Here is a 24,863-nt window from a genome sequence, read left to right on the forward strand (position 1 = left end):
AGCATTCAGAGTAAGAGTTAGTGTTGTCTGTATTCAGTGTGAGCAAACACAGAGAGAGAGAAAAAACATGTACAGCCAAATAAATGCACAGGGCAGAAAGGAGGGAGGGGGTAACAACCAGTCAGGGGGGCATGTCTATGGGAGAAATCAGAACATTGACACAGATCAACACAAAAAATATGGTTTTACAACACTGCACTGGCAAATGGGAGTTGAATGGTTGAACAAAACTGTCCACTAGGATGGTCTACTGTGTATTTCTGGAATGGTGAACTATAATGAATCATTAATTCAAGCAGATCAGTGACTGGAGGAGATATTAAAATTAATGAGAAATAGGATTTTCTTTGTATTCCAAGCTTAAAGAGTGAAAACAGCACCAGTGAAGCGATGTTTCTTTCCTGCTCGTGTGCCTCCGGACCTACCTGGTAAACCGGATCGTCCACTTCGTCCTCCAGGATGGTCTGTTGGTGGTGGGACAGAAGGCAGATGACACATTTTTTTTTGATCAGTAAGACATTGCAGCCCAATTTAGAGTCTCATCAGAAAGTAAAGTGAAGTGGGGAAAACAACGTAAAAAGAATAGATTAGTCTCAGTGCGTCTTTTCCTGCCATTGAACATAAATACACACTCACATATTGTTTTAATGAAATAGTGAATTGCAAAAATATCACACACACACACACCAACGCGTGCATTTCCTGTCACACATACCTGACTCCATATTTTAAAAAGTAGCATTTCCATTATATTTAGATATTAAAACATCTAAATCAATGGTGCAGACAAACACACGTCAGTAGAAGCTTGAGATTGTTAAGATTTCTGTTGATTGAATGAGTTGCTGGCTGAGTAATAACTTGTGATCTCTCCTCCGAATGGGAAACAAACTGAAATGTGCCGTCCTACCTGGTAGACCGCCTGCTCACAGTGTTTGTCCTTCTGGGCCTTCTTCTCCATCTCCTCCCGCTGTTTGATGTCGTAGATGAGCGTGAAGAGGTCACGCAGGTCAATAATAAGTGGCTCTGCCTGCATGAGAGGAGGAAGAGGAAGAAGAGAATGTGGAAAATCAAATAGTGGGAAGTAAGAAATGAGAAGAAATGGACAAATAAAAGAATAGATGCCGGGAAAGAAGGGCACAGTGAGGTCAAGCAGGCAGAAGCAGAGATGTGAGAGGGACAAAAGGCAATGCAGGACAATTATTCCTATTTTTGGAAAATTATCTTAGAAACATTAGAAAATAAATTCCGAGCTGACTCGGCTTTATTTAACTGTGTTAACCTCAACAATTTCATGAACATGTTATATTATAAGGAGGGAACTTTATAACTTGTTTATTATATTATTACGTATTCATTTAAATATTGTTATTGTTTTTAGTCAGCCAACTCGCGGAGAATAGATTATGTGAATGCAGAATATAAAGATGTTTGATTCTGACCTCACAAGAAAAGTCGGGAGTGAAGGCAGCAATTAACACTCAGTCAACAAACTCAATTTCTACGTGTTTATTTAGTATCTATCTGGTCAACTGGTGTCTTGTAAATACAGTGGCCCTGAAAATAATGAAGTAGAAACTATCATTAGCGATGTGCATTTTAATATTGGCAGCAGTTTCTTAGATTAGACAATAAGGTGGTTTGGAAATAAACAAAAGACAGTTTCCTGTCCTTAGAAACAAAGAATTCCCTTTTATAAGTTACTAAACTGCTCTACATTACACATCATAGCAATCCTCCTCCAGCAGCAGCTGCATGATGAAACAAAAGAGTGCACATCTGTAGGCTTGAGACACAATGGACAGAAAGGAGGACTTGACTGCCTATAACCTTCATTTGAGACAAATTAACGTCTCCAATTTTAATCAAAGTGTTTTTGCGAGTGCAGGGAAGGCGTTGCACAGCTGCACAAGCACACCGCTTGCATATGTAATTATTATGCCTACTGATGCATCGCATGGACTTGGTCTCAGCTATGAAAACACACAATTTGGTTAGTAAAATGTTAAATCTTGTGTCATTAAATGGTCAGCTTTAAAAAAGAGACATAACTCTCTCTGATCCTATTCCTTCAAGGACTTGACGCTTGACTGGGACTCGTGTCAAATAACTTTTGGACAGCTCTAGAAAGTCGACTGTGGAAAGGAACCTACCGACTGTGCGTTCTTGATGGCCACAAACTTATGGTGGCCCTCCTTCCCACAGACGTAGCCAAAGGCCCGGTGGTCCCGCGTGTCCTTGGCGATGTAGCTGATCTCGTGGACTGAGTGGTGATGCATGAGCACCTATGTAGCAGAGATGTTAAGTGTTACAGCAAAGACCATGTGGGCCTGGTGAAATTGGGTTTTCACAGAATCAACTCTTTGTCTTGCGCCCCTGAAAGATGAAACAAAGCTTTGTTTAATTTCTACGTACAATAACTGTAACACCCTGTTCTGTTTCTCCTGTGTTCCGTGTCTCCTATGTCTCCTCTGTGTCTTCTCTGTCTTAATTGTTTAATTCCCTGCACCTGCCCTCAGCCACTCTTGTCTCGTTACTGTCTGATGTCGTACACCTGTTTCCCCCCCTATATATTGTGTCAGTCTTTCCCTTGTCTGCTGTCGGATTGTCGTCTCTAGTTCCGTGTCTTTTTCCCGTCGTCCTGTCTGTCGTATCTGATCCTGCCTGCCTGCCCTGACCGACGATCCTCTGCCTGCCCCTTTTGGACCTTGTTTTTTTTTTAAAATTATTTGAGGAACAAATGTTTTTACTTGAAACCAGACTGGTCATGAGCGAGTTGACACAAGGGGCAAAACACACAACAATCTGTCAGGGAACAAAGCAAATTCTGGGTGAATATATAAGGTGGGGAAACACAGGTGTGGGACATCAGGGATCAGTGAGATGGGAGTGGCTGGGGCAGGTGCAGGGAATTAAACAATTAAGACAGAAGACACAGAGGAGACATGGGAGACACGGAACATAGGAGACACAGGAGAAACAGAACCGGGTGTTACAATAACTGTACACTGTGCAGGAAAAGTGGGCCAAACCTGCTTTAAACATCTTTGCATATTGTTGAGCGAAATGCAAATAACCAACACAGAGGGAGGAAAGATTCAAGGCAGTTCAAATCCCTACGCAGTACTGTATGTACTGTATACTATAGTTACTACAGCCCTTTAAATACGGCAGCATGGTGTTTATCTTGTGCTGTTCTATCGGATGAGCTGACGTCTTGTTATTTATGTCAATCTTTCATATCAGCAGGATTTGAAATGCTGGGACATTTGGTGATTGAGAAAAATGTCATCCCATTTTCAAAAACTCCTGAATGATGCTGATAGACAAAAAGAAGACACCCGAACAAGCTCACAAACATAAATACAAAGATTCACACGGAGTAATTCAGCTGCCACTCCACTATTAGCAGAGATGAGCTTATAAGCACTGGGGAGGAACTTTCGTTTTAACATTAGCCAAAATCCAGCGGGGAGCGTCGCTAGTATCGCCTCAGATTAATGTATAATACAAAACTAATATGACTAGTCTACTCGATTCAGCCGAGAATCATGTCGGCTTCACATAAAGTACTTCCATCTAAAAGCTTGCTGACGCTGCCTGCCTAACTCAAGAGGGATATTAAGTGTGGAGGGTTATTTACTGCCAGTAATCAGTAAATAAAATGAGAAGCATTAGGGGGCATGATTTCCAAAACAACAAATGAGCTTGTCAAAAGCTGGTGAGCTGACTGGTGGTGGCTGGAGGCTCAATGTTCTTTTTCATTACCAGCTAAAGACACACCACTATTACCACCAGTCATATTGAGAAGAGATGTTGTCAAGGATGGGTGTCTTATTTTGGGGAGAAGACCACGGTTGGTGGTGGGGTGGAGATCAGCAGCCACAGGACAAACGCTGTTGCATAATCATCAGTTTAGCTCCAATGACAGCTGAGGTGAAGCCGTGGTGTAATTAGCATTAGCGGCAATGATCATTAAGGGTGGAACTGAGTGCTAATTATCGGTTAGCGTTGATGAGCAGAGTGGGCCTATCTAGCCAACACTACGCCCCAGAACGGGGAGAGCCGAGCCCCTCGATCATCCTGTAATGGAGCAGCAGGCCTCTGAGTCCGCCAGAGGAATGGAAGCCAGGATGGAGGCGGAAACCGCCCGTCTCATAACATCACCATAACATTGCTCACTGTGCTTTCATTAACAGGCTTTAGTGATCTTAAGGCGGTCCCGCAGTATACCACTAATCTCACTAGGGTGTTAAACCAGTTTACTCAAATATCAAATGGAAGACCTGTAATTGAATGCTGTCGAGTACAATTTGAGCTGACGGGCAAACTGTCCAGTGGAAAGCATGTTATTGCATATATTGCATTGCTATTTGGAGAGGAATTTGTATCTGCAAAGTGTAGTGACATTCTTAAAATGTCAGCACAACCGTGTGAATCATCTTCCCTCTGCACAGATATTGCAGTCAAACTAATAAGTCAACCGTGCAAGACAGGTTAACAAGATGGCGGCCCCCGGCTGCCGCTGTGAACTGAACCGTGCCAGCGGCTGCCCTCTGGATGTCCTATAGCCTACTGTAGGTTCACAGGACAGCAGCTGGCGGAGGCCTCACAGTGCAGCTCTGCCACTGGGCTCACTCATGCTACTCACCCCTGATCTTTCACAGTAAATCTTGATCCCACCGAAAGAGACCGTCAAGAACACTCTCTGCTTGTGCTCCCCTTTGGAACGTGCCGATGAAGCCATTCCCTGCAGGAGATTAAAGGAAACGACATCGGCAGATGAAAGGATATGAGCTCAGCAAGGGGGAACGTGAGCCTTTTTTCTCTTCCGACTCAGGTGAGTGTGACAGTGGGAGATGGGGGGAGAGAGTTGAGGGTGGGGGGAGGGGTTAGTGTGACAGGAGTTAGCCTACATACTGTTTGATAGGACAGAATGTTCTTTCGAGTGCCATTTCGTGAAGCTTTACTCTCAGAGGAATTCACACGTCGAATTGTGCAGCGAGTCTTATTATTATTGCGGAAGATTTTTTTTCTCCCCCTCGAGCACCTTTTTTCTCGCCCCTTTCTTGAAGTAGGTTTATTGCACTTCAACGTGACATGCACAAGTGCTAGCTGTCAACAATAAGGTGAGATTTGCTGACAGAATGGATCGCGTTGCTGACCGACCAACTCGCCCCGACAACTTCACGTATTGCTGACTAAACAGCCAATGAAATGCTTTTTCCCTCATGGATCTCAGTTGCTTCCCTTTTCTTCTATTTTCAGCTCGAATAATGAAAACAATTAACATTTCCACCATGTTCTATTTGACGTGACCTGTGTGCTTGACATGTCTTTCACAGAACAAAGCCTGTATGAGAAGAGAAGAGGGGAAGAGAGGAGAGGAGATAAGAGGAGAAGAAAGACCTGGCTTCTGCGCTGAATAACGTTAATGAGTGGTAAACCTCTTCTGTACATCCGATTTGTTTTTAATGAAGATTAGCTCTTATTTAAAACCCAAGCCTGAACAGGTCACATGAAACATAATCAAGCTCTACTTCGGCAGGGAGACGTTAAAGGGAGAATATACTGTTCATCTTCTCATAGGCTACATAAGTAATAATATAAGTGTACATTTAGAGGAGAGAAAGAGGACCTGAAGGGATAAAGGGAGTAAAGAAAGGGAACGGATAAAGAGAGGACGATAGAGAGCAGAACAACCAACAGGGATAAGGAAGAGATGAAGTGAGTGAGAGAGAGGCGGGAGGGCGGGATAGTCGATGGATGTTGTCAATCAGCAATCGGCTTCTCCATTTGGTGGATTAGTCCTCAAGGCAACAAGAGGCAGCTCAATAGAGACCCCGTCCCCTCCTCTATCTCCTGTCCAGATCATAGCAGGTCTGTATCGACTGCTCCATTGAGTGTAACTGGCTAGTCGCTGGTGACTACTGAAGTCATATGGAGGGCACTGCAGAAATGTCAGAAAGAGGCGGGGAAAAGGTTTTCTTATTAGACATATCAATTGGAATGGATATGGGTGATGAGAGGCTTTGCCTTCCAGCTATCCTGCTCTTCTCCTGGGGCTTCCCACACATTTAAGCTCCAGCAAAGTGTGTGAGAAGATACTTAAAAAGCCATGCGTATACGTCCTCTTTTGGAGAAAGTGTTTATCCAGTAGCCACCGACTGCAAAGATGCTTATGTGCTGCTTTTTTCCCAACAAAGAGAGTGATAAGTACTTCCTTCTCTTTACTGTGGACCCTATAGCTGGCGTTTAAGAGGACACAGAATAAACTTTAGAAAAGAGGAGGCAAAATATTTCTGAGTAATATGTCATTTATCTTGATAATTGACTGTTAGTTAAACCACTCATGAACAGCAATTGTCCAATCAGCAACCAGGTCTGTGTAGATTTCTCCACATGTTGAAGCGGTGTGCATTTGGCTCTATTAATACTCGACATTCACATCTGGACATCTGGTTTCAGCTTCAACCTTCTGGTACAATACACTGTGTGCAGCCATCAAGTGCCAATTTAAGTCCCCTTTTACATGATTCTTGTTTTAAAACAGCTGGAGTTTTTTCAAACCAAGTCATAAAGCGTATGCTAATATAATTAGGTTACATCTGCTAGCCTCAGTTGTCAAAAGCCAACTGTCATCAAGGCAAAAGGTTCCTGTGCGAGAACAGAAAAGTAGTAAGTACATAAGCACACTCACTTCAAAAACAGTTCAAGAACACTGAATCCTCTCCTCCACAATCAATAGTATTCAGACTTTTCCCCGTCTTAATATAGGGCTGAATTTGACCTATTTTACTTGCAACATTCTGTGAAGAACACTGATTCAACGATTATCTGGGTCACATTATCACGGTTTGCATAAGTGCTACAAGTATAACGTTGTGGACTTTGTTGCAAAAATAGTAGGCTGTGACTGACATGATAAAACATTCAAGAGGCAGACATATGGAGGGGGGTTGCAGTTAAACACTAAAAAGCAAATATGTTCTACTTAAGTGATATATTGCGTTTAGCATCTGAACATAGGAAGCCAGTTTCCCTCTAAGGTCAAAAGTATATGAATAAATGCAGAGAGCTAGAAATACAGCAGCCTGTTAGAGGGGAAATAAATGACAAAGCGGCCACTATTTTGCACACGATATAAACCCAACCTTACAGGTAAAGGTTACCGAATAATATGGTTGGACCTTTGTGTGTTCTGTCTGCTCAGGTCTTTACAGAGCTTCAGTGAGTCATACACAGGACGAGACAGCTCCTGACTTATTCAACAGACAATACAGACATCTTTCCCAAATCTGACGGCGATGAGCAAGGAGACACACACACACACACACACACACACACACACACACAGACAGACAGAAGTCTGCACCTTCAGCTTCATCATGGAGTCCTGGCACAGCTTGTCCCCGCGTGCCGCTGTCACCTCATCAATCCCGATCAACTTGGCCTTGTAGCGCACGCCATCTCCACGGAAACGCTTAATAAGCCCCGCCTCACTGCGGTCTTGACCTGCGGCGGGAGAGCAAAAGAGAGGACGATAAATAAGAAGGAGAAGATGAAAGCGAGTGGTTGCGAGAAGCGAGGATGTGAGCTCAACTGAATCCTACAACGTTAGTATCATTTCCTGCTTCAAGTGTAGAGGCTACTGTCTGTCTGTGTGTGTGTGTGTGTGTGTGTGTCGGGGGTCGGATGATATTGGTATAAATATTGATGGAATAGGAAATGCAGAATGAATTGCAAATCAGCAGCTGTGAGCAAAGATTGAAAGAGAATTGAACTTGAGATTGAAAATAGAGCTGGATAAAGCTGGTGGACTAAATAAAAAACAACTGGAATATTGAGAACACTCCATCATCATCCATCGCAGCGTCGAGGGCCACTCGGGTGGAAGGTTACGAGGTGGTTTAGGGGGGCTCGCACTCCTACGCCTCGTCCACGCCCACGGTTCCCATGGGTGCTATTGGTGGTGACACACCAGCTTGAATGGCTGCCATTGAGAGGAATCATCTCGGTCCAGCGGTCACCCATAATCCACCGAGCCCTCCCTGGGTGATGGATGTTGGGTGGTGAGCTGGTGGTGTGAGACAGGAGAGCATTTGCAAATGTGTGTGTGGCTGGTCTTGGGCTTTATAGCTTCACCCCTCGATTCTCCCGCCCATCCTGTTGCTGATTATTCGTTCTGCCAATCTCTGCGACTGCCCTGACACCACCTTGACACAGACACCTTTCTCATTTTGGTCCCTGCGTTATCCGTTCGTCGCACTGTTTTGATTATGAGGGTGCGAGCGCCGTCTCGAGCTCCCACAATGTACAAACAATCCCCTCATAACCTCTGCCGGTTTTGTCAGCCTCAATACAGCGTTTACCGCGAGATGCTGCATTTACATGAGGAGATAGCAGGTCGCCCTCACCTTTGAGAATTTAACAGTTTTCAAGCCCCCTGCACACTCAATTCTAGGTCAAGAGCCCGTACAGTACAATCAGTTAACGGCACAGTTCAGTGGACGGTTAAGCCGTGTGCGAGAAGAGAAGATGGTGTAATATCCCTCACAGAGACTGTCGGTCTACCCTCAAAGACAGTATTACACCGAAATGACCTCATTCGTCCCAGAAACACACAGTATCGCCATCCCTACTACATCTCACACAAATGGAATTTCTTCTTCCATCTCTCCAATTTCCATGGAAAAATCAAGAAGACATTTTGTTTCATTTTTTAAAAGCGCAAATTAAGTGGTTTGTGCAGATGGTGCAAAAAACCTCCATGTTTGAATGCAGGCACTTGTCTTGGCTATGCCCACCCTCTCACACATTCATGAGGGAACAATTATCTAGGGGGGGGGGGGGTTTGATAATGCTAAAGTCTTTAAAGTCTCTTAGCAAGTGAATGTCAAATCTGGTTCTAATTCAGATTAGTTTCTAAGCCAGATGATAACGAGTGTTATATACAGTCGCCGTGTTCCTCTGAACATGAACCAGCTTGGCATGCACACAGCAACCATGTGGAGAAATGACTATTTCCACTTTGATGACAAACTCACTAAAAAGACAAACGCTCTGCATTATGCATGAGCTGCTGCTTAAACCCTGCAGGGCAGAGGGCGGACTCGATAATCATTGCTGTACCTCATTCAACCCATCCCTCATACATTGACTGGAGCCTATTCATACAATGTTTTGTATTCCATCCAGATTTGACTGACTCGTACACTAATGTAATGTAAAATGCATGCTGTTCCAGTTGCATTTCAAACACGATCGGTCCAATTCAGTGCAGCTCTCTCAGATGAGCTCTAACCAGATGTTCTGTGCCATTTGTTTCTTTACATACAGCTCCCCTAATAACACTTCAGGAGAGATTTAGAGGTTTATGCACAGATCCTCAAAAAGGTATAGGCCTTGCATACCCAATGAGAGTCTTGACACAGTGGCATAACTCGTACGCTACGTGCTCTGGGTTCAGAACAAGACAAGCGAGTGCGCTGTATTTGAAAACTAAAGAGCTGCAGGGCATGCTGTTTCATGTTGTTACTTTTACTGTAAGAAAGGAGAAGAGAGAGGTAGAAGGTGCATGTGTGTGAGGGGGGTGACACATACTCCTCTGGCTTTCTGGGTTTACAATTACATCAGGTTGAATGGTCCGAACAGTATTTCTGGTCCATATGCCTGATGTTTATAATTTGTGTGACAGAGCTTTGCCTAAAGCACGGTCAGCATCTAAGTGTATCCTACACATAGGACAACATGCCTGCCATTTGGGATTGCTGGTGGTCTGAGATGCATGCGTCCTAGGTTAGAATCCAGCAAGGGACCTTTGTTACACACTTCTTCCCACAATATTCCCCGTTGCCCCACATTTTCAGTGATTTAATAAAGCCATAAAAAAGCCAAATCTTGGAAAATGGAGCGAGGATTTCACAGCCAGGACATCAGAGGGCCTCAAATCAAACACTCCCCTCACTCATCTGACACAGACAGGCCCTGCACCAGGACCATGGAGAGAACAATTACTGTTTGCCCTGCTCCATACTGTTTCAGGGCTTGTCTCTGAGCACAGTGTCCTCCTTCTCAACCTAGAATGGGGACAGTGAAGAGACAGATGGCAACAGATGGAGAGTCAGAAGTGCCCCTCCAGATATAAGAACTTGGCAACAAGGAACTTTTTGTTGGGGATCTGGGCATCGAGGCAGCTTAACCTTTGAACCGTTCTCAGTGTGTATCTGTCTCTTCCTGTCAATATCACTGCCTGCTAGAAGGTCCACACACTGTATTGAGAGGCGATGCCTGCTGTCACGGGCGCACCTAGATTCAATGGACAATGTAACTATCATAGGAGGAAAACACTATGCATGTCCGCTCAGCGCGGGGGGCTGATGACTTCAAGCAGCAGCAAGGAGAATGATGTCTGAGGAAGGCAAATCTGTCCCTGCCATCTGCCTCCCCCATGTGCACGAAGTAACTTTCATCAGGCGATAGACACTTACAAAGACTAACGGCACCTCGTCCAACCCACACGGATGTCAAAATGCCTCTATCCAACTCCGGCCTTACGCAACAGATTGAGATTTTGGTTTAATGGCTAATCGTTAAAGCGGCCACAGAGTTAATGAGGGGCATTGTGCGCCGCGTCAATGCAGTGGACAGACCATTGAGTCACCAGAGTCACACGCAGGTATTGATGTGCGCTGATTGGTGAGATAATTCTTCAGGTCGGGACTCGACAATGATGCTATTATCACACTCATGGTGAACAGTTGGAGAAGCAGACCAGAATAGTATTTGGTCAAATGCGTGAAATAGTGAAATAGTGTTTGAATAGGGTGAAATGGTTACTATTTGTTCTATTCAATTCAATTCAGTTTATTTGTATAGCCCAATTTCACAAATTACAAATTTGTCTCTGAGTGCTTTACAATCTGTACACATAGACATCCCTGTCCCAAAACCTCACATCGGATCAGGAAAAACTCCCAAATAACCCTTCAGGGGGGAAAAAGGGAAGAAACCTGCAGGAGAGCAACAGAGGAGGATCCCTCTCCAGGATGGACAGATGCAATAGATGTCATGTGTACAGAAGGACAGATTTAGAGTTTAAATACATTCAATGAATATGACAGAGTGTATGAATAGTTCATAGTCGGCATATTCCACGATGGAGACCTCCACGATCCATCAGGCAGATGGAGGTAGAGAGGAGTGGGCGGAGTCTCAACAGGGCAGTGGCGTTCTGCCTCTTACAATCTTTGCAATCGATGTCATACATTTAAAATGAGAAGTGCCTTTTGATTTGATCTTTTTTGCCCCCCTCCGTCTCTTTCTCTATCCGTCTGCCGGTGCCTCCATCGTCCTCTCTTTCGATGTCTCTCTGTCCACTTTCCTCGCCTCTCTTTTTGAAATGGATTCATTTTTCGTACACCGATTACAGTGAGAGAGCAACAGTTGCTATGGAGATAGAGCAAAGCCAGGCATGTTGATGGACAGAGTGGGCTTTACCACGACAGCCAGAGTTTGCTGCTGGAAATTCTCTTTGAAAAGAATGACTGTGACTTTCCGAAAATGAAAAAGAAGGTAGTTTGTTCGTTATCAACCTCAATGTTGTATTTTACACTGGAATACTTTCTTCAATTTATGAATCAATAGGCAAAAAAGCAGCCAATGCTTTAAACGATGAGGCTGGAAATAGAAATAACTTTAAGTTTACGGATGTATTTGCAACCCTATAGAAATCCTCCAGAGGGGTGAATGGACTTGAGTGTGTGTCAGAAAGACTTACACATGTATGTATTGGGTCTCCACAGGAATTATTAACATGATAAACAATATAAAATAAAAACATTCTTATCTTTTAAATCACACCGATTTCTTCTGCAGCTTCGCAGCCATATGAATATATAGTGGGCTTTGTCTAAATACATGCCTGATCAACCTCAGCAGGGTCCTTCACCTGGTCCCACGCCTCCTCACAAACACCGCGAGCTGTGCGGCCTGACAGTCTTAATGCATTTGTGATGCCCTATTTCCATTTATATGGTTCTAAATAGCATCCTTACTGATTGTGACTATGGTCCCTGCAGCACATGTGATTAACATGATAAAGTCAGCGGCTGATAGCCTGCACTGATAGCCCACATGGCCACGTGTGTAGCCCCCTCACTCTGCTCTCCCCCTCCACTTAACTCAAATCAATGGGCCCTCCTCCAGCCTGCCCATTTATCTGAGCAAGCCGACAAGGCCAGTGAAACAGCCACGGAGGACCTGGCACCGCGGCCTCGTTACAGCCAGCCCGTAGAAGTCAGATTTACTGGACGAGCTGGAGTAGCTTTATTCAAGGATGGAAAATGAGTAAAAAATAAAGATAAATGAAGAGAGGCAGGGCCAATGAGAAAGCACACTCTTCCTGCTCACTCCCCCTCCCTACGGATCTCATTCTTTCTCCCTCTCTAGCCTATCTCCTCTTCCCTTCTCTCCTCAGCCCTTTCAATCCCATTTCAATCTCCCAGAGAAGTTACAGAGAAAGCCTTGTCCTCTTACATCACTTGTACTGTTCATCAAAGCGACAGGGTGTGAATTACCCCGTGCATGACACCTAAATCATGGCGCTACCAAACCCTGGGGCTACATGGAATAGCTGTGACTACATCTGGACCTTCTCTGCGATCTTGACTGAGAGAAGCTTCTATCCATGCAGTCCAGCGTCATTTAGCCCCATCCAACCATGATTTTAAGCTGCCTGCCAAACACGAGGACGCTGGCAGCTTCTCATATACATCGGACATTGTTTCTTACATGCAACTGGATTACAGAATAGTTGTACAAATGCATTACTTATAGGAAGTTAGACAGTTAACGAAGGAGCATCAAACTAACCTTTTATCCTCCTGGACTCCTTTCGCTGGCAGGTTTTGACACCTGGCTGGAGCTCGGCCTCCGCTGACATCCTCCACTGCTGGGTCCCTCGTCCTGCTCACAGCAGATCCACCATGGGGTAGCAGCACACTCGCTAATCCTCCCAACTCCCAGTGTCCGATTCCCCCACACTCCAGTCTTTGTTACAGCCGCTCTTTTGTGGAGAAAATCTCATTCAAATCCATGATGAGATGTCTGGTACTCCTCAATAAATGAAGATCCAGTGTTGATGACTGTCGCTACTGGGCCATGGTGTTTGAGTATTGCTGAACCACACAGGAAAAGATGGTTGGATTATGAGCTCTGGGATCCTCTAGAGAGCAGCCTCAGATGAAATGTGACATCTTCTGGAGTGTACCTGAGTTCTCTCCTTGAAGGTCAAGTATCACATGATCCAGTGTTGCTCTTTTCTGAGGGTCCACCTATTACTCAGGAGTAATTCCCCCTGGGGAAGACTGCAACATTGATTGAATCAGATATTGTTCTTCAGAGTAGGTCAAGAGTAGATATTATTCTGTGGTCCTTCAGATGCCGTCCGACAGCCCATCACAGTCACTTGCTCCGAGCACTGCAAGGCGAGGAGACAGGGATGACAGTTAATGTTAAGCTGGAGGTGGTTAAAAACAGAGAACACAATTAATAACACATCTCCCTTGATCATTCACTACAAATTAATTTGAAACACAAAATGGCAGGCGCCAATTTAACAAATCAACAAAGATGTTATTAACTCTTCTGGATCATCAATTCTTAACGAGAGCAGCAAATACGTGCTGTTCAGTGGCCACCCTTGAAAGAGACGTGTGGCAAAATATTCAGCGCTCTTGTTTTATGTACAGCTTGCCAGTAAATATAGAATGTTAAAGCATGACCGGTGCTTCAGAAGATGGATTGTTTCTGCTCACAGCTCAGACCAACGGCAGAAGAGATGGGGAAGTAGCAGAGTGATGAATGACAGGCTGTCTCAAAGAAAACTGGTGGCAAACCTGGCACGGCCGTCTATGAACTGGAACCCCCCACATTGTGTTTTAATGCCCTTGAATCATCCACTGCAAACACGGGGGCCGTGCCAAACTGGCACCGTGGCTGGCAATGCTTCAGTTGGCATGGCGATGGGCCATTATTGGAAAAAGAGGCCTTCAGCTGACACCGGCTTGAAAAGAGCTGCTGCACATCGAGCACCAGGCACACACGATCCCGTTTGACCTTGTTTGACATTGTGAGTCTGTGTGGTGAGAATCTGACGGTGATCCGAATGTCATTTTCAATTAATTTTAACATTTAGAATTGTTGTCAACAACTTGCTTCTTCCTGAAACTTTCAGTTGTAAGAGGAAGAAAAAAGATTCATCGACGTGAGTTATTAATGGATCCCTCGAAAAGCATATCCTCTCACTGACGTTCTGTTTTTGCCCATGAGACAATGCTCCGGAGTCCCTGTTTAATCTAGATAATCCACACACCTCAATGTGTGATGTGGAACAGTTTTCTCTCAAGAAATATCACAGGAATGACTGTGGAGTATCTAGAGTAACTGGGACACTGCGTATGGATATAAATTCTGGAGAATTGTTTTGTCATTGTTGTCATTGTGTTGCGTACCCAAAATAGAAATCTCCGAGACGGATATTTCAAAAACTGTGAATAGAAAAACTGAAACCATTTGCATGATGTGAAGCCAGCATGAAGCACAATTTAGGGAACCGTGTCCAAATTGTCTTCAGAGGGATTTGTGTTTGTGTGCCTACTGCCAGAATGAGACACATATTTCCACATCCGGTGTTAGCCACCATCAGGGAATCATGTAGGAAGAAACAGAGTGCTGAGGTCAGCAATGGGGCTACATGACTAGATACTAGAGGGAAGTGTAAACAGTTTTTGGGCAAATTTGGAAAGGAAAACCTTCCAGATACAATCTTTTGCATCCTCATTTCCCTCCTTCAATCCTCCCATCATTCAAAAATGTACTTTGATGTTAAGATATTTAATTTTCATTAACAACAGGTCATAGCGGTTGCCCCATCACCACCAATTGTCCTCGTCTAGACCATGTGTCGCCCCTTGTGTGCGCCTATGAGACAGATAATGTCGCCCAGGTCCGAGCAAAGAGAAAATCTCCCACATAAGTACGTCATAGTCAGAGCCTTAGAGTGCCAACGATGGAAGAGGTATTTTCCATGTCACAAATAACCTTATCAGAATGTAATTTTCATTACCAATGAATGAGATATGCCTCTTTGTATTAGACGGAAGAGCGATTTAATGTGATGTACGGCTGCTTGTCAAAACCAATGCTATCTAGGTTAACCAGACTCCCCAATCTGCTCTGTGTTTTAACAGCTCCCAGTGTCTCTTATGATTTGGGTCAGAGTTAACGAGCATCATGCGTTTCTCCAGCTTCTCTCAACTGTTGGGGGATGTCAAAAACCCTTGACAAAAGCCACACTTTATTTATTAATATGTTCACTGTGCTACCTCTCTCAAATGCAAAGAACTTCCTGAGGGAAGTCAATTTCATTTCTGCTTGCATTTCTTTCTTCCATTGCATCAACCTGCCACTGTCTTTGTCTCTGTCTGCCAGCATTTCACAAATCATCTCTTGAGATGTTTGTTTCCTGCTTGCGTCAGACCCTTTAGCCCGTAACTGCCTTATTGAACAAAAACAGTCATGCTGTCTGAAAGCCTGATGTATGGCAACTCTCTCTTCCTTAACATTAAGCACATCAATCATGCACGCCATTGGATTTTCAGGACAGGATCTGAGTGGATACCTTCTCAAGAAAAGCTAGACCCCCTGGGCAACATGCAGGTATATCTCTTCTTCAGTGCAGTGGGATGCGATGTTATCTTCAATCTTTTTCATTAAGAAATGCTTTCCTTGTTGTTTTGATCTGTTTGTCAGAAAGAGGCTTGTAACTTTTAGTGACTGTCAAAGCAGTTACTGCTTTCAGCTCTTTGTAAGTAGCTAATGAATGCATATACTACAAAGTGGGAATTTGCTGTCTTCATAAGTTGGCTGCAATTAAATGAAAACTAAAATTGAGATTTATGTTGCAGAGACAAAGAGTTTTAATTTACAACAACAATACTGAGTTATTCCTTCCTACTTTCCTCTATGGATGAACATTACGCATTCATTTTAATCAGATTTCCAGTCATGTTTATTGTCCCCGAACTATAATGAGCAATCACTGAGCATTAGCTAATTTTGATCAGATCATTTTTTTTAAGCTCCAGGATTTTTGTAAGTCACATTTATTTCCTCCTGAGACTGGTGTTTCATAGACTTCCCAATCAACCTCATATTGTGAGACAAGCCTCCGTGCATCCTGCCACCGATGAGTAACAAAGGTTGAACAGCCATCTATCACTGGATATGGCCAATTACACCTCCATTCACTGTGGTCCCGACGGAGGGAGCAGTCTGTGCACTCCAGTTTGCATGTGACTGCAGAGGAGCGGGGTGGCCCCCGTCCCCCGGACCATCTCCATCTCTTCCTGGCCAAGGCTGGCATAGCCGGGGGCTGGTGAAGGTTTGTTCGACAGACCTGCTTTGGCACCTTGCGCTGGTCATCTTTGTTACAAAATGCCCCCCAGCTTATGGAGTGGGACACACCTGTCACAACCTGGCCAAACAAAGCTCCTCTGAATAGCCCTGCTGTGTTACCTTGTGTCACCTGTGGCAGCAATGGCCGGCCGACTACTCCTATGTCCTTCCCGACCTAAAGACTTTAATCTGTATCGTTGTGTTTAATATTCCAGGTTTTGACATTTTATTCTATCACAGCTCTTGTCGCAGCCTTACATCAATAATAAGGTTGTCTCATATGGCTGTATAAGTGGCTAATAGCCCATGTATGAGTTACTAATCAGACTCCTGACTAATGAGTTTTATATAAAATAGTTATCATTTCTTACACATTGCATCTTTATCATGTGGCATGATGACATTTGCTATTTACCATTAAAAACAAAGTACAGCTGGGAATGTCATACATTTTAAAGGGTTTATGTCATAAACAAACTTATCACACACATTTAAAATATGACCTGATCATGGGACTAGAATAACATTTAAGTGATCAATAAAGTGATTACAATTCACCCTGAGGGGGACAGTAATGTTTTTAGCAAATTGTTTAGTTATCCATCCAATTTCTGTTGAGACATTTCACTCCAAACAAATGTCCGTCTCATGGTGGTGCTGCAGGAAACGGGAATGTTTGCATTGACTTTCATGGCAGTTCCTCCAGTGGTTATATGTTAGGCAGCGGTAGATGGACAAACACGCTGTCAGGATGGTCGTTAGGAGCATCAAGGCTAGTGACGACAGCCTAATGACTTATGACTATGAGGAAATCATAGACTCTATATAAGAGGTAGACAAAGTCACCGTGACTCATTGGTTTGAGAGCTGCCAGTTTAAAGCCCAGAGTTTGGTATTTTGGCCGTCGCCAGCTCGGCTTTTTGGAACCAGGAAAAATACGAGAGGGTGGAGCAAAGTACAGCCAAACGTTGAAACACACATTATACGATACCAAAACATCTACAAATCAGTTACACATTTCTTGAACTGAAAACATACGATAGAAAGCTGTAAGACAAAACACAAATGTGACAAGTGTGTCGCTGTCACTAGTAGGTTCCCCCCCTAAAGCACCAATAAGTCACCAGCAGCCAGAGGGATATTCGGTAATAGTTTTTATTCCCGAACGCAGACTGTGTCTCTGCTCGGCACGCTCTTCCCTCTCCAGTCCATCCAGCTCCTTTTGAAGTCACCGCCTCGCAGATACACAAACACAGATTGTCATCAGCTGGTCTGATTGTCCCCAGACCAGCTGATGACAATCAGACACCGTTCCCTGAACCACACCCCCGCTCCACCCACTCTGCAGCCGAGCCTTAACACCCCCCGCTGCCACATACCTCCACCGCCCGACTTAGGCCGGGCCAACATCCGGCCCAACCTACTCCCCCTCCCCCCCGTGAGAGCGGGAGAGGAAGTCGGCCACGACCATCTGTGTCCCCGGCCTATGGATCACCTTGAAATTAAAAGGCTGCAAAGCCAGATACCACCGAGTGATTCGGGCGTTGGTATCTTTCATGCGGTGGAGCCATTGGAGCGGGGCGTGGTCCGACCAGAGGGTGAATGAGCGTCCCAGGAGGTAGTAGCGCAGGGAGTCGACCGCCCACCGGATGGCGAGGCACTCCTTCTCCACCGTGCTGTACCTGCCCTCCCTCTCCGACAGCTTGCGGCTGATGTACAGCACGGGGCGGTCAAACCCCCCTACCTGCTGGGACAAAACGGCCCCCAGCCCTCTGTTCGACGCATCAGTCTGCAGAGTAAAAGGGAGAGAGAAGTTAGGTGTGTGGAGGAGCGGTTCCCCACAGAGAGCTTGCTTTACCTCCTCAAACGCCAACTGGCACCGCTCCGTCCACTGGACCGGATCTGAGGCACCTTTCCGGGTCAGGTCAGTCATGGGGCTGGTCAGCTCCGCAAAGTTCGGGATGAACCGCCTGTAATAGCCCGCCAGCCCCAAAAACTGCCTCACCTCTTTTTTAGTCTTGGGCCGTGGGCAGGCTGCGATGGCGGCGGTCTTGTCCACCTGAGGGCGCACCTGCCCGGCGCCCAAGTGGTACCCCAGATACCGTACCTCCCTCCGTCCAACTGCACACTTCCCCGGGTTGGCCGTAAGCCCCGCCTGCCTCAGGGACTCCAGCACCGCGCCGACCCGCTGCACATGCTCCGCCCAGGTGGTGCTGTGTATGATCACATCATCCAGGTAGGCGGCCGCATATGCAGCGTGCGGACGCAGCACCCGGTCCATGAGGCGTTGAAAGGTGGCCGGGGCCCCGAACAATCCAAAGGGAAGCGTGGTGAATTGGTATAACCCAAACGGAGTGGAGAAGGCCGTTTTTTCCTTAGACTCTGGCGACAGAGGAATCTGCCAGTAGCCCTTGGTTAAATCCAGTGTCGTAAAGAAACACGCAGTGCCCAGTCGGTCCAGGAGTTCGTCGACCCGGGGCATTGGGTAAGCATCGAAGCGTGACACCTCGTTCACCCTGCGATAGTCCACGCAGAACCGAATAGACCCATCCTTCTTGACCACAAGAACAATGGGACTACACCAGGCACTGTGGGACTCTTCTATTACCCCCATCTCCAGCATTGCAGCCAATTCCCGCTGAACCACCTTTCTCTTGTGTTCAGGTAACCTGTAGGGTCGTAACCGCACCGTCACGCCCGGAGGAGTCTCAATCTCGTGCTCTATGAGGTTTGTGCGTCCTGGAAGGAGAGAGAACACATCAGCAAACTGCTTTTGCAACCGGGCAATGTCTGTTTCTGGGTCCCGGAGAGACGGTCTTCACACAGGAGGCGAGGCGGATTGGTGGATTTTGGGACCTCAGGCCCCAGCTCCTCTCTCTCAGATAGCGAGGACACCAGAGAAACAGACTCCGCCTCCCTCCATGCTTTTAGGAGGTTGAGGTGGTAAATCTGTGTAGCTCCGCCCCTATCAGAACGCACCACCTCATAGTCGACATCCCCCACTCGCCGTGTGACCACAAAGGGCCCTTGCCACTTGGCGAGGAGTTTAGAGCTGGAAGAAGGAAGTAATACAAGTACCTTCTCTCCCGGTGTGAATTGTCTCAGCCTGGCACCTCTGTTGTACAGCCGCTGCTGACGTTCCTGGGCCTGGAGCAAATTCTCACGTGACAGCTGACCCAGGGTGTGGAGCTTTGCTCGCAGGTCCAGGACGTGTTGGATTTCGTTTTTACTGGTGCTCGGCCCCTCCTCCCAGTTTTCTTTAATGAGGTCGAGCACCCCGTGGAGTCCTGCCGAACAAAAGTTCAAAGGAGAAAATCCCGTGGAGGCCTGGGGAACCTCCCGTGCTGCAAACAACAGGCGTCAAGCCATTTATCCCAATTTCGTTCATCGTCATTAATAAATTTACGGATCATGGACTTCAAAGTCTTATTCAGACGCTCCACCAGACCGTCGGTCTGTGGGTGGTACACACTGGTCCGAATAGACTTGATGCCCAGTAACCCGTAAAGTTCTCTCAGTGTTCTTGACATGAACTGGGTGCCCTGGTCAGTCAGAATCTCTTTCGGGATTCCGACTCGGAGATGACCTGAAACAGCGCCTGCGCGACACTCTTTGCAGAAATGTTGCGCAAAGGCACCGCCTCCGGGTATCGTGTTGCGTAATCCACGAAGACTAACACAAAGCGATATCCGCGTGCACTCCGGTGAAATGGCCCGATGAGGTCCATAGCGATTCGCTCAAATGGAACCTCCATTAATGGCAGAGGGCGCAAAGGTGCCCTCGGAATGGCCGGAGGGTTTACCAATTGACACTCCGGGCAGGACGCACACCAACGGCGCACATCCGCCCGGATGCCCGGCCAATAAATCGGGTCATTATTCGGTCCAGAGTTTTATCATATCCCATGTGACCAGCCATCGGGTTATAGTGAGCCGCCTGGAAAACCATTTCCGGCGGCTCTTGCACCAACAACTGGGTGCTTTCCTGCCCTGTGTGAGTGTCACGGCTCACTCTGTACAGTCTGTCCCTGATCAATGTGAAGTGCGGATATGTCTGCGCTGCGTCAGGGTGCACCAGTTGACCATCAATTCGTATCACTTGGTCAAAGGCTGAGCGTAGAGTATCGTCCCGAGACTGCTCGAGTGGAAAATCTTCCATGGAGTGAAACTCAGGAACCGGAGGAGTCTCCCTAGGAGGCTCCGCCGGTTCCCCCTCCCCGTCTGCAGTGTCGGACAACCTCGCGTCACCGCTGAGCACGGCGCACACACCGCATGACCCTGTCTGCCGTGGACGCACCCCCGCAGCCTTCCCCATTAACTTATCAAAGCCCGGCCAATCGGTTCCCAAGATTAAGGGGTGCGTAAGGCGGGAGCTAACCGCGACCTTCACGTTATGCTTTTTACCCCCATGTCTAATTTCCGCTGACACTATGGGATACTCGTGAATGTCCCCATGCACACACCTTATCTTCACCCACAATGCTTCCACCAATGCCCCTGGTCGAACCAGGCTCTGGTGGATCATAGACTGTGTACAGCCGGAATCCACCATTGCCTGATGTATACCCCCCTGGATTCTTACCGGTACGCGGTACGTCGCTCCCGGACCTGGGGAGGGTGTTGGAGAGCCGGCAACCCGGATCACCTGGCCCACCTCCATCAGCGGACAATCCCGCCGGACGTGTCCGGGCCGCCCGCACCTCCAACACTCCTGCCCTGGCGTTTGAGGGACTACCTGTGGGTTGGGAAGGGTGCCGGTGTTTGCTGGGGCCGGTGTGGGTGGCGTCCGGAGCTGCGTCGGCCTAGCTGGAGCCCGTGTGCCGTCGCTGTCCACCTGACTGCTGGGATAAACCGCCAGGTGGTCCTCTGCTAGAGTGACGGCAGCCTCCAGTGATGTCGGGCGGTGGCAGCGGACCCACGTCGACGTTTCGGCCGGCAGGCCCCCAACAAACTGCTCCAGTATCACCCGTTCTGTCACTGCCTGCGCCTCTCCTGTGCTCCCGGGCTGCAGCCACCTCGTCGCGGCGTCCCTCAGCCGTTGCGCGTAGGCAAACGGCCGGTCGTCGGGCCCCATCCTGGCCTCGCGAAACCTGCGCTGGTGATCCCCCGGAGTCAGACCCAGCCGATCCATCACCGCCTTTCGCACGTCCTCATAACTGTGGCGTGCTGCTGGGGGAAGCCCCAGGGCCGCAGTCTGCGCCTCCCCGGTGAGTAGGGGCAGGAGGCGAATCGCCCACTCCCCCGCTGGCCAGCCGCACGCCTCCGCCACCAACTCAAAAGTCTCGAGGAACGACTGCGCGTCGTCCCCCGCCGTCATTTTTTGGAGCGCCCCCCCCGCCAAGGGGAAAGGTGTGGCCGCCGCCGTCTGGGCGGCGAGCAGTTCCAGGGCGCGAGTCTGCTCCTCTGCCTGGGCCAGGAGCTTCCCCAGTGTCTGCCGGCCTGCCTCCGCCTGGTCCTGCAGCATTGCTGCCATCCGCTCCAGCATCTGCCCCAGCTGAATCCATGGCTGGGTTGGCTGATCTGGGTGCTGCTGGCTGCTCTCCATGTGCTTTGTTTTTCCACAAAAAAAAAAAAAAGGGCTCCACGTTTGGCTCCAGTGTGACAAGTGCGTCGCTGTCACTAGTAGGTTCCCCCCCTAAAGCACCAATAAGTCACCAGCAGCCAGAGGGATATTCGGTAATAGTTTTTATTCCCGAACGCAGACTGTGTCTCTGCTCGGCACGCTCTTCCCTCTCCAGTCCATCCAGCTCCTTTTGAAGTCACCGCCTCGCAGATACACAAACACAGATTGTCATCAGCTGGTCTGATTGTCCCCAGACCAGCTGATGACAATCAGACACCGTTCCCTGAACCACACCCCCGCTCCACCCACTCTGCAGCCGAGCCTTAACACCCCCCGCTGCCACAACAAACAACTCTCAAAACGGACACACAGGGTCAATTTCAAAGTAGCCATAACCTACAGCATACCTTGCTTATGGTCTATTTTATTAAATGAACATTATGAACTCATGTTTACGATATTTCCTGAGGTTTTAAATCAAGTGAGAAGAAGGGTCACTTTCTCATAGACTTTTTTACAATCGGACTTCTTTTTGCAACCAGAGGAGTCGCCCACTAATGGCCATTAGAAAGAATAAAGGGTGAAGGCACTTCAGCATTCGCTTCACTTTTCAGAACCAGAGGTTGCTGCCTGGATAAAAACAAGTACAATATTACTGAGCTTTCTTCTCGCACACATGAATAAAATGTACATAAAATTAGCGGAAGAAATGGGGACAACTCTGTTTTGCCATCGTACAACAAACTAAACTATTCCTTTTGATTTATCTGAGGGAAAGCTGAAACGTAGCAATAGAAGGAGAAGGACCTCTTCTTTCTTCTTCTTCTTCTTCTTCTTCTTCTTCTTCCTCCTCCTCCTCTTCTCTCCTGGCCTTCCAGGGGGAACTGATAGCCTCTGAGCTCAGGCTGTTCAGCCACGGCCCATTAGCTCACCTCATTCTGACAAGATGGAGGGCCTCTGACGATGGAACGAACAGTCAAGTGAGCGAACGAAGGCGAAGGGAAGAAAATACATACACAAATATTCAGTTTGGGCATTCAAAGTGCTCTCATTTACTTTCTGAGGGAGATGGAGGCCTCATCGCTTCGGGTTCAGCGGCTACAGCTGGTAAACTGAATAAGCGCTGCCATACAGTTGCTTTGCCGTGCAGATTTATGTCAGTAGCGGCCTTGGAGCTGTGCATTCAGTGAGGCGTGGCTCCAACATGGCCGGGCACATCTACACAGAGGGCAGTGAGGAGCTGCATTATCCTTTTTACCAGCTCTGCTGCAGAATAACCGGGCCCAATTTATATGGAAGTAGAGGGTGGAGGAGGAGGAGGAGGAGGAGGAGGAGGAGGAGGAGGAGGAGGAGGAGGAGGAGGAGGAGGAGGAAAGGATGGGGGTGAGTGTGAGAGAGGGGTGGTCTCTTCAAGTCTGAGACATGACATAAATGAACAAACACCGTCGTACTCGCACAGCGGAGGTCTCAAGATGCAAATATTAATGGGGATTATTTTGAAAGTTTGCACTTCTTCGGCTGCTTTTGCCTCTCTAACAGACATATCCAGGCTAATAAAGTGTCACTCGCTCCCTATGGTGACAGTGAACAATAGCATGAAAACAAGATACATTTCATTCTTGTATTCGTCTAATTCCACCCACCGCGTTCAGCAGGTCTGGAAACAGAGCCGGCGTGAGACCCCCCTCACTACAGCTAATTGGTGGATCCGTCTCTCCAAAACACCAAAACACCAAAACACCTCCTCCAATGTTACGCTGTGGCTTCCCAGAGGAGTCTTTAATTCACTGTTGATTCGGTTTGTTGTTGTGCTGTGTCTCAGTGTCTGACTAGTGTGTTAAAACAGGCTATTTACCACATGCGGTGGGAGAGAGAACTGGACAGGCTCCAGAAGGCCTGGACAAACACTGAGCCATTATCCTTCTGTCTCTCTTTCCTCTCGTTTTTGATTTGCTCAGTATTTATCATTTATAATCTCCACTGCCATTTTTTCTCCCTACTCTTTCAATGTCATCTCTCCCTTTTTTTTTTCTCTCCCTCCCATTCTCCCCTGCCCTTTTTTCTCTTTGTCCCCCTCACTTGGAACATAATGCCTGTTTGTGAAAAGAGGTTGAAGCATGTGTTATTTTGCTGCCACCCCCAACCCAGTCACAAAAGAACTGTGGATACCTTGGTTTGGTCATTATTTCATGCGGAGAGTAATTAATGAGACAATTAGTGTTCTTCCCTCCCTCTGTGTTCCCTTTGTAGTAAATAAATAGCCAAAAGGTATCCTCTTTAATTGCACATGGGTCATGGAAATAATTAAGATACTCAAGCAGACCTCTTTATTAAACTCGACTTTAAAAATAGTTGTCATTGTTTGTTGTTTTGACTATATTCACAACTTAAAAGACTGACATTTAATTCAGTAGCACAGTGGAATGGCAATATGATTATCAAACACAACAGAGATTCATTGTAGCTGAGATAAAAGTTGCCATGATCAAAAAAGATCAGCACAAAAACATAACCTGCAGTCTGCCAGACGGCATTAATGAAGCTGAAGGGAAGCACCGGAAAGCTTCCTAAAATAAAAGGAACCCTATTTGTTTGTCTACTTCCTTTCACGATGTCTTATTGATGTTGTCATGTTATGATATACCACACACACACCGTATGTAGTGGAGTAGTTTCACTTAATGTTAATGAAAAAGCAGTACAAAAGGGACTACAAAGGGGCTGCATGAAGATTATTAGAAACTGAGAGGGGGTTTAAAGAAAAATAATGGGTAATATAGTTTTTCTTTTTGATAAAGGGAAGGTAGTCTGATTTATTCTGAGGGTGTTTTGAGTATTTTTCC

At 46.7% G+C, this 24,863-nt stretch overlaps 1 protein-coding gene across 4 annotated transcripts in view; it reads right to left on the reverse strand.

The window, feature by feature from the left end:
- The window catches only part of dab1b (DAB adaptor protein 1b), a 45,645-nt gene that overhangs the window by 10,914 nt on the left and 9,868 nt on the right, over window positions 1-24,863 (reverse strand). For 2 of the 4 annotated variants that reach the window (XM_056421508.1, XM_056421507.1), the window contains exons 2-7: window positions 12,874-13,480; window positions 7,376-7,515; window positions 4,652-4,750; window positions 2,154-2,285; window positions 911-1,030; window positions 426-464 (exon numbers count right to left, since the gene is read on the reverse strand). In XM_056421508.1, coding sequence (XP_056277483.1) covers window positions 426-464; window positions 911-1,030; window positions 2,154-2,285; window positions 4,652-4,750; window positions 7,376-7,515; window positions 12,874-12,943 — 600 coding nt within the window. In that variant the 5' untranslated portion in view covers window positions 12,944-13,480. The remainder of the gene's footprint in view (window positions 1-425; window positions 465-910; window positions 1,031-2,153; window positions 2,286-4,651; window positions 4,751-7,375; window positions 7,516-12,873; window positions 13,481-24,863) is intronic. The other 2 variants (XM_056421509.1, XM_056421510.1) reach the window with 2 other exon arrangements.

This window comes from Pseudoliparis swirei, chromosome 8 (genome assembly GCF_029220125.1).
Source record: "Pseudoliparis swirei isolate HS2019 ecotype Mariana Trench chromosome 8, NWPU_hadal_v1, whole genome shotgun sequence".
Taxonomy (NCBI): domain Eukaryota; kingdom Metazoa; phylum Chordata; class Actinopteri; order Perciformes; family Liparidae; genus Pseudoliparis; species Pseudoliparis swirei.